The 14,077-nt window shown below is 49.2% G+C and overlaps 1 protein-coding gene across 8 annotated transcripts in view; it reads left to right on the forward strand.

Annotated features, from left to right (window-relative positions):
- The window catches only part of mtmr4 (myotubularin related protein 4), a 78,626-nt gene that overhangs the window by 49,415 nt on the left and 15,134 nt on the right, over positions 1-14,077 (forward strand). For 6 of the 8 annotated variants that reach the window (XM_064352231.1, XM_064352233.1, XM_064352232.1 and 3 more), the window contains 5 exons: positions 5,709-5,825; positions 8,431-8,460; positions 10,506-10,588; positions 11,677-11,843; positions 12,651-12,747. In XM_064352231.1, the coding sequence (XP_064208301.1) occupies positions 5,709-5,825; positions 8,431-8,460; positions 10,506-10,588; positions 11,677-11,843; positions 12,651-12,747 (494 nt within the window). The remainder of the gene's footprint in view (positions 1-5,708; positions 5,826-8,430; positions 8,461-10,505; positions 10,589-11,676; positions 11,844-12,650; positions 12,748-14,077) is intronic. The other 2 variants (XM_064352228.1, XM_064352234.1) reach the window with 1 other exon arrangement.

The raw sequence follows: 14,077 nt of genomic DNA on the forward strand, positions 1-14,077 counted from the left end.
AACACGGAGGGGGGGTGGGGTGGGGTGGGATTTGCGGAAAGGGAAATCCGAGCCTATTATCCGCCCTAATGCTGCAGCGAAGGCGTGCTTTGTGTTGTGTAATCCGACACTCTGCCTGCTAATTGCTCTCAGGCCCGAAGTGTTGATGCGCTGCTGTTTAGTCGTTAGCTGGAGTCAAGCGTTGCCTTTTACGGCACTCTGCGTAATTTTTTACAAAAAACACCCCAGGTCCGCTTTTAAAATGCACTCCGCTGTAGCGTAGCCGTCGTTGTGACAGTGCACGCGAGCGTGTGTGTGTGCGAGCGTGCGTGTAGCATGTGTATAAAGCGTGTGCGTGTAGCGTGTGTGTATAAAGCGTATGTGCGTGTGAGCGTGCGTGTAGCGTGTGTATAAAGCGTATGTGTGTGCGAGCGTGCGTGTAGCGTGTGTATAAAGCGTATGTGTGTGCGAGCGTGCGTGTAGCGTGTGTATAAAGCGTATGTGTGTGTAGCGTGTGTATAAAGCGTGTGAGCGTGCGTGTAGCGTGTGTGTATAAAGCGTATGTGTGTGCGAGCCTGCGTGTAGCGTGTGTGTATAAAGCGTATGTGTGTGCGAGCCTGCGTGTAGCGCGTGTGTATAAAGCGTATGTGTGTGTAGCGTGTGTATAAAGCGTATGTGTGTGCGAGCCTGCGTGTAGCGTGTGTATAAAGCGTATGTTGTGTGTAGCGTGTGTATAAAGCGTATGTGTGTGCGAGCGTGCGTGTAGCGCGTGTGTATAAAGCGTATGTGTGTAGCGTGTGTATAAAGCGTATGTGTGTAGCGTGTGTATAAAGCTTATGTGTGTGCGTGTGTATAAAGCGTATGTGTGTAGCGTGTGTATAAAGCGTATGTGTGTGCGAGCGTGCGTGTAGCGTGTGTATAAAGCGTATGTGTGTAGCGTGTGTATAAAGCGTATGTGTGTGCGAGCGTGCGTGTAGCGTGTGTATAAAGCGTATGTGTGTGCGAGCCTGCGTGTAGCGTGTATATAAAGCGTATGTGTGTGCGAGCGTGCGTGTAGCGTGTGTATAAAGCGTATGTGTGTGCGAGCCTGCGTGTAGCGTGTGTATAAAGCGTATGTGTGTGCGAGCCTGCGTGTAGCGTGTGTGTATAAAGCGTATGTGTGTGCGTGTAGCGTGTGTATAAAGCGTATGTGTGTGCGAGCGTGCGTGTAGCGTGTGTATAAAGCGTATGTGTTTGCGAGCCTGCGTGTAGCGTGTGTATAAAGCGTATGTGTGTAGCGTGTGTATAAAGCGTATGTGTGTGCGAGCCTGCGTGTAGCGTGTGTATAAAGCGTGTGTGTGTGCGAGCGTGCGTGTAGCGTGTGTATAAAGCGTATGTGTGTGCGAGCCTGCGTGTAGCGTGTGTATAAAGCGTGTGTGTGCGAGCGTGCGTGTAGCGCGTGTGTATAAAGCGTATGTGTGCGTGAGCGTGCGTGTAGCGTGTGTATAAAGCGTATGTGTGTGCGAGCGTGCGTGTAGCGTGTGTATAAAGCGTATGTGTGTGCGAGCGTGCGTGTAGCATGTGTATAAAGCGTATGTGTGTTCAGACGGCGTGTCAGCGTGTAAAGCGTATGTGTGTGACGGCCGTGCACGGATCGCCCGATCACCCTGAACCAGGCTTGCGCTCGGACTTCTTGAGTGTTCAAGCCGCTCCAGATCCGGGCTCTGGGGGGGGGGACAGCCGCCGCTGCGAAAGCGTGTGGCGTAGCAGGCGTGTGAGCGTCGGAGGAGCGTGTGTGTGACGCTGATGAGTAGATGCGGAATAGCTGTGTTGCGCGCATATGCGGATTTAAAGTGAGTGTAATGTAAATGTGATTGTAAGCTAGGGGTTAAGAAGGTAATGTCTGGGTGATTATGTACTTTCCGCTTACTTTAAGCATGTGCGTATGGGTGTTGAACTGTTATGCGTTTAATAAAAAAAAGAGATGCGACGTGCGATGTAATTTAAAATGTTATGTGTTGTGACGCCAGTTCCGTTGTCTAATGTTTACATGCTAAGTTGAACTCAGTGTGACAATGCGAATAGAGGAAGTGTGTTATTTTATCTGCGTGTATTATTTCGTATTGTTACGTCTTGACGTTATGTCGTGAGTGTGGTTGAGGTGTGTAAAGGTGTGGTGCGCTGTTTGTGTGTGCGAAGTTCGTAGAAAAGCTAGCTTCGAATATGTTACTGAACGTCATGCAGATGAGCTTGCTTGTGTGTTGTATAGCGTTTTGCGTGTGATGCGTGAGGTCATAAGCGTATGGCTGTGTGTCGTGGTAGCGTGTTATAAGGTTGTGGGGTGCCGGAGCGTGTGAAGCGAGTTGTAGGCGTGTCTAACCACGCCGCAGCGGTTTCAGGCGCGCACGTAGGCGACCCGCTCTCAGCTGTAGCGGTGTACAAGATCTGTGCTTCAGGGCGTTTCGGTGTACTATGGGTACGTGCTTAAGCTCTCGTGTAGCCGGTATAAGGCGTATGTGGGTAGCGTGTGTATGAAAGGAATCCGAGCATTCCGCCTAGTGCTGTAAAGCGTGTTGTGTTGTTAATCACACTTGCTGTAATTGCTTCAGGCCGATGTTGATGGCTGTTGTTTAGTGTGTGAGTAAAGCGTTCTTTAGCGGATCGCGTATTTGTACAAACCCAGCGTATTAAATGCAGCGTGCTGTAGCGTGTGTATAAGTGCAGCGGGCGTGTGATAGCTATGGCTGCGTGTGTAGCGCTGTGGATAAAGCGTATGGTGTGTGAGCGTGGTGTAGCGTGTGTATAAAGCGATGTGTTCATGCGAGCGTGTCCTGTCTAGCACGCGCGCGATCCGCTCCCTCCTCGCTCTCGTGGTACGCGCGCCCCCCCCCTTCGCCAGCTGTGCGTTCAGCGGTCGCTTCAGCGCCGCCTAGCCTCGACTCGCCGCTTTAGTCAGCCTGCGTTAGTCCCGCTGCGGCGTGGGGACAGCGTGCGGGAAGGTCGTCGGTGATGCTTCCGCCCGCTGACTCGACCCGGATCAGATGCCGGATTGTGAATGCCTCTCGCTGTCCTCGACGTCGTCCGAGCCGACGGGCAGCGTCGTGCCGAAGGCTTGGTGATTGCTTCAGCTGACAGCCCTCCGCGCAACGCATAACATATCCAAATGGATGTACGTTCCGTTTTATTTGTCTAAGGCAAACATAGCCCTTGCGCTTTGTAAACATCTAACCCCACTCTGAGGTGTTTGAAACATCTATTGAAGGTGTTGGGTTTCCGCTCTGTAAGTGCTTCAGTTCTCCTTATTCAGGGTTGGTCCCTGTGAAGTAAAATCTGGGTGAGGGGGATGCTTCATTATGCGTCTTAAACAGCCTGTGTGGTCCAAGCTTGTACTTCAGAGTGAAGTTCCCTCTAACGCAGCCGGCCTCGTCTGATCTCGGTGTATATTTATCAGCAGTCCTTTATTTCGGGAGCTGCGTTGTGGTTTTCTCGTGTCCCGGGGGGATCCGGCAAGAAGGCGAGCCTGAAAAAATCGGCCGCTCGGAAGTTTCCGGAACCACGCGAGTAACGGTCCGTCTGCCCAGCCTCCCTGGCTCTCGTGCCGCGGACCTGAAGGGCGCCTTCGGCGAGCCACTGAGGCTGAACGCGAGCGGTGGGTTTGTGGGGGGGGTCAGTGGGTCCCCCCCCCCCCCTCCCTGGTTCCTCTCTGAGAAAGAAAGATAAACAGCACGTGAATGAGCTGGGCATTTTTGGCTTGGGCGCAGGCTTGAACATTAATAAAAGTGGAGGTTTTAATCCCCGCGATAGACAGACGGCATTCTGGGCCAGGCGGGGCCCCCCTAACGTCAGCGATGCATCGCCTTAATTAAACAACCCCGTCCGTTCGTTCAGTTGCCCTTTTTCGCTAATCTCGGTTCTGGTCCTGATTAAAATTGGCCAGCGGTGTCTGCTCAGAAGGCCAGGCGGAGCCGCTGATGGGTACCGATGAGCGGATTAGCCGTCGAAGATTGGACGCTTTTGAATCCGCTGCCTTGTTTGAGTAATTTTCTCGGAAAAAACGAGCGGATCCGTGACTTTTTGTTCGTCCTCCCTGCCGAGGCCCGCCGCATGAGTGCCGAAATTAAAACGTCCGCGCGTTCGGAATCGAGTTTTGGAGCAAAAGCTACCGTCATACCGACATTTGTCATTTTTTTGTCAATGCGCCCCATTCGCCAGAATCTCTCATCCAGTCGTGCCAGTTGAGTCCGTTTTACACTCGGCGGGATGAATCAGTGCTCCGTGCACGTAGGCGATGCATTATTTAATGGAAAGTGATATGCACTCACTGTCATGTTCCTCCGGAACGCATTTAGAGATGAAATATTAGCGCATTGACGACGGGCATCTATTACGCCCGTAAGGGGAAGGCACAGCTAACAGGCAAAGAAGAGACGCAGTTATTTGTCAGGGTGCTGGTGATCGCCAGGTAGCACGCATCAGCCGGAAAATTCCAGATGAATCATTTTTGACATAATTGACATAATATATTAAATATGCATATTGTACTAAAAACCCGTCATTGTTTTGCAATGTTGTGAGGTTGATTCAGTATGATTTCCCAAGCTATCTAATTAGTTTTCTGTTTATTTGTTGAATCACCTTCTAAATTGATAGACCCCTTTGGAGAAGATTGTGAAGTGTAATTAACAAATTGCAACACTAGCTACGCCAGTAGCTACCTGTCTTCTTCTCTCATTCTTTGCCTGTTTTGGCTGTATAATTAAAGCTCCTTAAACCAAGTGAGCCAGTTATCTTGTTGAGAGTCTAGGCTTTAATGTTAGCAAGGGGGCACATTACAGAAATATGATGTTCCAAAAACATTGTTTCTCACTGCTCCACAGCCTTCATAGGTCCATGGTGAACGTCCTTCTTGATGCCACAGTTGTCAAAAGAGCAGTTGTTGCGTTTAGATTGCCCTTTGGAATACTTTATTTTCCCATCAGGAGATGTTGTTGTGTCCCACAGACATAACATGTGTCATTCAGGACATGGGAACATGCGTAACATGGTGCAACTCGATAGGGCACATCAGAACAGCCGCACGCATGAGTAAATAACTGAGATGCTGTGGCTGTTTGCTGAGCAGCTTTTGTATTTACCGACTAAAAGGGAAAAGCCGCAGACATCCGCGACCGTTCTGAGGATAGTTAGCCCCCCCCCAACAAAAACGTTTTCCATCGAGGCTGCCGGCCCGTCGCCCAGACAGTTTAGCAAAAAAATAGGATTTAAATATTTCAAGGCCCCGGACTGCATGAAAATCTTTTGCAAAACCTCTTTTTAACGAGGCACGATTGTTGTGGTTTATCGGCAAAGACCACCAAGTTGGGTGGAATCGTGTCATAGTCTGAGTTTAGACTCAGCTCCGCAAGTTTGTGAACCTGACATTGTAGGTGCGGTTGTTTCTCTTAAAGGCAAACACTGTGTTAAAGTGAGGAGAGCTGTCAATCACTATTTCTCAGCAGCCTTTTCTCTCAGTGTTGGGTTAAAAAAACGTTTTCTCTGGAAATGAATAAAATGTTTTTTAATCTGCCTGGAAGTAGATTAAATTGTCTGCTGTGCTGGTGAAAGGGTCAAGCCCAGGGGCTGATAAGAGACCTTAGGTCTTATCTAAGGTCAGGACAACTGGAAGTCAACAACTGGAAGTCAACACGAGATTGATCTCCGAGGTGTTTGATTGAATGTGTGTTGATCGTTTCATTTTGTTGTTGTTTCAGGTGCCATTTCCAGTTCTTCAGGGGGAAGGGGTCGAGTACATTGGTCGCTCCGACGACGGCATCATCGCCATATCCAACTACAGGCTTCACATTAAATTCAAGGATTCTATCATCAATGTAAGTCCAGAGACCTTCACTTCTCCTTTGAAATCCTCACTGGCCCGTCTTGAAGGAACCCATTGCTAACCCAAGCTCCTGCTCAAACTAAAACATTGCGGTTTGTTCCTGACTTTACGGTTTTCAGCCTGTGCGGTCTGCATTACCGTAAACTGGAATTAATAAAGTCTCGTGAACCCACAGATGGTCTTTAATAGGGGGACAAGGCCCCACACATTGGGGTTCAAAGCCCACGTTTCTGAGTCTCCTGTTACCAGTGGGACCCTCTCGTGGCTCGAGGGGACAGAGCTTCACGACCTCGCCAGAGCTTTCGGACCCTCGCTCTCGAAGCCGGCCCCGTTTCAGTGGCTGCAGACGGGAGCCCCCCTTTGACGCGCTGGCCCCCAGGTCCCGGGTTCTTGGGGTCCGGGAGTCCAGGCCCGAGCTTGCGTCAGCGCCGCCCGTCTGTTTTTTTTTTTTTCTCCCCCTGACGTCAGTCGGCGGGCTCTGGAAAGGGACGCCGTTTCGATTGTTTGCGTTTCCCCCCCGGCCTTGAAAATTCTCGCAGTTCCCCGCAAATCAACAAGCCTCCGGGACGCGGCCGCGGGCGACCGTTTGAAGCACGCCGTCGGCCGACTCCGTTTCCGTCATCGCTGCCGCCAGCGCGTTTTTTTTTTTTTTTTACTGTTTTGACTTTATTGAAATTGTTCCAAGTTCCCTGTAAAATTAAGCAGAAGTATCCAAAACTGAGCCTCAGTGCCTGTTTTGTTGGACGTGCCAAGCACTCCCAACACTACGGCCCCTACAAGTCTGGGTCTGTTTTTCCCTGGGCTCGCATTAATGTTTTTTTTTTCCAATAAGAGCTAAAAGGTTCCCTTTAAGAAACTAAATTACACCTTCAGGTTTCGTTTCCATGACGAAAATGTGGTATTTTATTTCTATTTACCCCTTCAGTAATGGCAATGGAGCATTAGGTGCAGTGCTTGTGACACTGGTGGATTCGCATTTTACATTTCAGAAACTGACTCTTACATTTCAAGGACTGAAGGGTTTGCTCCATTTGCATCGGTAGTGCACAGAATCTCCTCCATTTGAAGTTTCTCAAATTGGGTCTCCACTTCCTGAATGACATCACATGCAGTCAACATGTCTGGTCTTCAGCCAGGCTGCACGACTGCTATTGTAAGCTCCTCTGATGGCATGTGGGGATGAGCTTCTGTAGCTGGGAGAAGCAACTGAAGCAAAACCTGACTGAGGACTGTGAGGCGTGGTCGTGAGTGATTTGGGCAATCTGAGGGTAGACCTGAGCTGTTCACACACTCCTGGCGCAGGAGTGCCGGTTGGGTGTCAGGTTTTGCTTCATTGTCCACATCGTGACCTCATCCGTTGTGAGCCAAAAGACTACACTGATGCCAGGTCAGCACACCTGCTCTGAGTCAGTTTGTGCATAGGCCTGGGGGTTCCCACTGTTCCATGTGTAGTCTCTGAGCCAGACAGGAGAAGGGGGGTATCACCGTGGAGCTGAAAGCATAATGCACAGGTCTGGTTGCTCTTCTTTCTGCACTGCTGGGCTGCTGTCCAGTTGTACACTAAGTGCTTTCAATGCACTGGATGATTCTGAGACCATTCCACCTGAAAAAAAAAAACATAAAATTGAATTCATGTTTTGGTTTTGTATTTATAGAAACCAAATCTTGGAAGTGGGCTGTGTTGCAAAATACCATAATCAACCTATTTTTAGTTTGTTCTGTCCTAATTGTTCATATTCAAACCGTTGTTTTTGTTAAATCCTCATAACCAAATGCTGGATCGCTAAATCAGGTGCCATTGCCACATCATTTGGCATTTCTTTGCCATTCCTGCTACGCATTTAATCACGAAACGCCTAAACAACTGCCAGCCTTGAGCAAAAACTGTGTGTCTTCAGAGGAGCTTCAGTATGCCCGTTTGACACTCCCTGGGGAACTGCATCTCGCTTCTCTCCACGCAGTTTATTTCCTTATGCCATCAAGGATGCTGTTAGGGGGTGGTGGGTGGGGGGGGGGGGGTCAGGCAAATTCAGAATAATCACCTTGCAGAGTAAGTCTGTCTCCTGCCTGCCACACAGACAGAGGCATGAATAAAGCTTTTCTGCTGGCTGGCCTGGCCTTGGCTGGTCCTATTGAAACGCGCTGAATTCGGGCGGTGTTTTTGTTTCCTTTTGAACCGCGTCCCCTCATTACGGAGGCACAGAAACATTCGTCACCGTCGCTTTCTCTCATTACGGAGGAGCCATGACGGCTCCCGCCTGTGCTTCACGTGTGGCAGTTTGAGCCGGAATGGAGGAGATGCGAGAACGCAGAGTCATCTCTCCCCGTCTTTTACCCCATCCCCCACTTTTTATCAACTGTTTTTTCAGCCATGATTTCTGTTCATTTATACCCCGGTTACAGTCATTGTGTTTACTTTTCCCTTCTGTCTGCTTTAAGTTTGTCCTCCTGCTTTTTCACGGTTTCTACTTTGTCTTTTTCTTTCATTTAACCTTATTTTTTTTTTGTTTTTTCCTTTTTTTTGGTTTTTAGTTTAATCTTTTCTCCATTTCCTCTTCTGTCCCCTCTCCCTGTGCCCCTGTGTCATTGTGATGTAGACCTACCCTGGGGTGGACGATGAGATTTCAGTGAGTACTCTGCAACCCTGTCTCCCTCCCTCCCTCTCCCTCCCCCCATCTCACATCAGGCACCTTGTTTAAGGCACAAGGATCCTCCGAAGCATTAGCATGAAGCAGGCACTTTAACCGAGTCAGATGACACGCTTCCTTTTCTCTAATCGCATTCTGCAGCAGCAGTTTGAACCAGTTGTCACCTCTTACCACAAGTCACAAAGTCACAGCAAGCGCAGGGGCCAGTGTAAATGTGGTACTCGTGCACTGCGGAAACTACCGTTGTCTGAAAAATAACGACACGGATAATCGCTGCGTTCTGTACCGCTCTGCAAGTTTTCCCCCATTTGAGTGACCGCTGCAGTCTGAACTCGTGCTGTTTTGTGCGACTGCGTTGCATCACCCCATCGACGTTCGGGGATTTGTAATCGTTGCGTCAGCCCTCCTATTCTGCGGAGTGCGAGCCCGTTTTAGAACGGCTTAATTGCAGAATATAACGGCTCGGTTCGAGGAATCTCAAACGTGATGTTTACGGCGGTGCCGCCGCGTGAGGCAGCTAGCCGTGTTATTGCAGCTCGGTGAGAACGCGGGGCTCGGCCGCCGTGTAAATCTGTCCTGCCGGGGACGGCCGTGTCTCAGTGCCTCGACATTAACGGGGAACACTGTTCAGAATGACTGCCTCACTTTTTATAGCTGCTGCAGTACCCTGCAGTAGCTAACGCTAGCTACAGGGGCTAATTCAGTAGTGCCACTTGCTCCGGCCGTATATAATGGTTTTGTATAGCAGACATAAAAAACAGAGCAGTCTTGCTTTATATTCTTGCATATTAATGTGTCTGCTACTGCTGAGTTGCCTCGGTGTATTTTAGTTTTCGTAAAATGACACGAAGCACTTCGTAAATCAGGGCACAGTAAAAACGGTGGCTTTGATTTTGCCGCTGTGATTTCAGTCACGCAAAAGTCGCACAATCGAGCGTGGACCGCACCGAAGACTGGCAATGCTGCCGTTACCGTGGCAACCCCACCTCCAGGAGACCCGAGCTGAATTTGAACGGCAGAAGGGGAGAGCGCCTCGTGGCTGACTAGGGCTCGCTGAAGACTGCAGATTCTGCAGATTATGCAGTAGTCGTGCTACTGAGTCATAATCTTATAATCTCCTGCACGACTTCCTTTATTTGTGCCGGATGCACCCCCCTGCCCCGGGACACACACACACTCATGAATGTTTAGCACACACACACACACACACACACCCCTCTCACATGTACACACACCCCCTTTCAGATACACATGCTCACACGTGTACACACACACACGGAGGCGCAGACACACTCACACTCACATATACATGCTCACATATACACATACACATGCTCACACGTATACACACACACACACACACATGCACCAAACACACACAAACACACAAAAATACACACACACAGAAATATAATGCATTATGTCAAGAGACTCCTGGATGTACTGTTCCTCTCTGGGGTTGTGCTGAGCGGAACATTCTTCACAGAGTGCTGTACTGTAATGAGTTTAACAGTGCTGTGTCATTCCCACCTAACTCCACACACTTCAGTTAACAGCTAAATTGCTGCACTGAAGTCCAAGGAATTACAAATTAAGCAATGACTTTGCTAATTTGTTTGGTTCATATTCATTTATCTTGCATTCTGTGAGTTTATCATTTATGATCTATAATCCGTGGTTCCAGTACATCAGGAGTGTTTTGCAGCCATATGTCAGTGTTTCCTCTTGAATTTTTACTCTCTATACTAAAATGTAATTAATAGCTTTTGTCTGAGCTTCTGACCTTGTTTTGAGTTTGTCTGACCTTCAGCACACCATTATGTTGCTCAGACAGAGCCTAAAGTGAACAACTTTCTAACACATCTGCAGTACATTTTTTTTTGTTTGTGTACTACTTGCAGTCCATTTTATGATACTGTAAAGCATTTTCATTGGCTGCCCCCTGTCATGTGATTGAGGAGTCCTGTGCTTCGAGCTGGCCCCGGACTCGCCTCATCCTTGTCCCCCCTCCTTGCCCTCGCCAGGTCCCTCTCCGCCTGATCGAGAGCGTGGAGAGCAGGGGCATGTTCCAGCTGCACGTCGTCTGCAAGGACTCCAAAGTGGTCAGGTGAGCACTGAGGCCCCGCCCGCTGCAGACTGGTTCGCTGCACTGCGCTTCCACGTTACCACAGAGTTTCAGCCTCACTTTGTATAATGTTTTACTTTCAATGCTAACCGCTAACCACTGTAACACTGCAGAACAGTGGTAATATTAGTCAGTGTGTCACAGGAATAAAGGGCCTGTACTTTAGCTTGATGGTTTAAAGAAATGTTCAATATTACTTATTATATGCATAATCTGAGGGGTAAATGGATAGTCTTAGGGGAATTGCATCTTTTGTACTCATTCAAAGCATGACATGGGATAAATGTGAATTTATGTAAACTATGTAATGTGAATGCATATTTTATGTAAACTGTGCTGCATAAACAGCCAATGTAGCATGGCTTAATGCAGACAACATTGTGCAGATCAACAGCTGAGCTTCAGCACCACAGCTATAAGTATGACGCATCACTTTTTTGATTCCCTGTTAAGATCACAGTCTGTGCAGCTTGGTTTTGATTTCAGGCAGTTAGCACTAGCAGATGCAGTTTTTTTTTTCCCTCCTCATTTATCTGATGAGACGCTGTCCCGTACAGTCACCGCGACATTTCGGCTGAAGTGCGTTCGCGGGAGAGGCAGGCTCGGAGATCTTTTTAAAAACGCGCGCAGGGAAGCGACGTGACCTACTTCTGCTGAAAGCAGGTTCTGTTTGTCGCCGCCCCGCCCGGGCCGGGCGAAACGTGTCGGTTTTCACCGTGTCGATTTTTGCTTGTTTGCGAGCGGGCTGACGTAAAGGCCTTTCTCCCCCCGAAAAGGGCGTTTGTTCCCCCCCTCCCCGTACCCAACATCACCCCTGACAGACACGGGGAGGGCGCTGTTGCTAATTAACTCTCTCTCCAGGCAGTCCTTTCTGTACCTTTTTTTTTTCCCCACACATGGAAATGAGGAACTAAATACTATTTATTTTAGTCATAAATGCTTGAAAATGAATGACTATTCACCATTATCCTCAGGTTTGTAGTCCTGTAGCAGTCCCGAGCAGAGTCTGGACATTATTGATAACACCTTTGTGTGTGTGTGTGTGTGTGTGTGTGTGTGTCCTGTATCAGGTGCCACTTCTCCACCTTCAAGCAGTGCGAGGAGTGGCTGAAGAGGCTGAACCGCGCGGTGGCCTACCCCACCCGGCTGGAGGACCTGTTCGCCCTGGCCTACCACGCCTGGTGCCTGGGCGGGAGCGCGGACGACGAGGACCAGCACGTGCACCTGTGCCGTCCAGGTGAGCCCCCGCGTACGCCGTCTCCCGCGGCAACGCTCACGCGGCCAATCGGGTATTTTCACGCTGTCGCACCTCTACACGTGCAGCACACGTTATGTAGATGCTTATGAGATTGTGTGTGTGTGTGTGTGTGTGTGTGTGTCTGTGAGGGAGAAAGAGAATGTGTCTGCATGCATGTGTGCCAGCATAAATGCGTGTGCGTACAAGGTAGTGTGAGCATACATACAGTATCTACATATCTATGTGTGTCTGTGTGTGTGTTGGTTTGCGTGTGTGTGTGTGTTTGTGCATGTGCATGTGTATGTGTTTGTGTATGTGAGAGAGAAAGAGAACGTGTCATGTGCCAGCATGAATGCGTATGTGTACAAGGTAGTTTGCACATACATATCTATGAGTGTGTTTTGTTTGTGTATGTGTGCCGTGTGTGTGTGTGTGTGTTTCAGTCCCGCACTTTAGCTGTTAACTGAAGTGTGTGGAGTTAGGTGGGAATGACACAGCACTGTTAAACTCATTACAGTACAGCACTCTGTGAAGAATGTTCCGCTCAGCACAACCCCAGAGAGGAACAGTACAATCAGGAGTCTCTTGACATAATGCATTATATTTCTGTGTGTGTATTTTTGTGTGTTTGCCTGTGTTCATGTGTGTGTGTTTGGTGCGTGTGTGTGTGTGTGTGTGTGTATGTGTGTGTGTATTTCTGTGTGTGTGTGTATTTCTGTGTGTTTCCGTGCGTGTGTGTGTGTATTTCTGTGTGTTTCCGTGTGTGTGCGTGTGTTCCCTCCCCTCACCTGGCTTCTCTCTCATCAGGTGACCATGTGAGACAGAGAATGGCGATGGAGGTGCTGAGGATGGGCTATGACATGCAGAACGCTTGGAGAGTGTCTGACATTAACAGCAACTACAAGTATGTCATACAGCACTGCATTTAATCTGCTCTCCACAGTCGCCACTAACTGACGACTTGCACTCTACTGACAGCTGTTTGATGTCTGCTGTCAAGACAAGTGACTCCATTCTAAGCGCCTTGACAGCTGTTCTTTTTTTGCCTGGCCCTTTCATACAAATGATCAAACGCACAACCAACAGAGACTAAAACTCGAGGTGAACTCTTTTCTATTTTTAAAGAAACGGCCGTTTTACTTTCCGTTTGAAGCGCACAAAACAGCCACAGCGTTGTGCCCGCAGTTAGTTTCCGTTGTTAACCCCAGTCGCTATTTAAGCCGGGTGTTAATGAGGCCCGAGAGTAACTGAACACCACTTCCACAGCTGCCTGGTGATGGGCCCGCACATATCTCCACACCACAACAAAAACAGCAGCTTCGCTCTGCAGTCCTACTCAGTCTCTTCCGGCTTTATGCACATAGATCAAACACACACACATACTCACACGCACACGCACACCCACGCACGCACACACACACACTCACACGCACACCCACGCACGCACACACACACACACTCACACACACTCACGCACGCACATACACACACATGCATGCACTTTTGCACATACGCATAAGCAGGCATGCATGTACCTGTGTGATCACATACACAGCCGCTGGTACGCAGACGTGCAGCCACCAACATGCATGCAGAGTTAACATGGATGTTTGTGTAATAGATAAAGTGTGCTCCGGATGGGGGCTGTGCTGTGCGTGGACCAGACCAAGGCCTGCTGTTCCTGTTGAGTCCGCACTAGGGACAGGAGTCTGGGCAGGCAGCCAGTGTGCAGGCACTAGGAGGCGCAGGGAGGAGAGGAAAGAGGGGTGAAAAGAGGACTACGGAGCCGCAGGAGGATGGAGGCGGGGTAGAGGGGGAGAGAAAGGGAGGAGGCCATTGGAATGAGGGAACGGGAGGTACAGGCAGGAATGGGAGAGAGATTAAGGTACAGAAGAGCCAGGATGGGAGAGACGTCCAGGAGAGAGGGAGGGAGAGATACTGGGTTGAAGAGAAAAAGGGCGGAGTAGGGAGATAAAGGAGGGAAGTGATGGGAAGGATGTACAGAATTGAAGAAGAGGGGGATGAGGAAACATACAGGGAGGATTCGGGAGAAGGTAGAAGAGATAAAGACAACGAATACTAGAGCAAGAGATTTACAGGAGAGAAAGAGTTACTGGAGAGAGGAAGATTATCTTGTACTCTGTGTACCACCATTACCACATCCTGGGTTCACTTGGTGTTTCAGTAGTCAGCTTAATCAACACAGAGAAACTGAACGACCCCACTCTTACAGG

This window comes from Anguilla rostrata, chromosome 9 (assembly GCF_018555375.3).
Source record: "Anguilla rostrata isolate EN2019 chromosome 9, ASM1855537v3, whole genome shotgun sequence".
NCBI classification, from domain to species: Eukaryota; Metazoa; Chordata; class Actinopteri; order Anguilliformes; family Anguillidae; genus Anguilla; species Anguilla rostrata.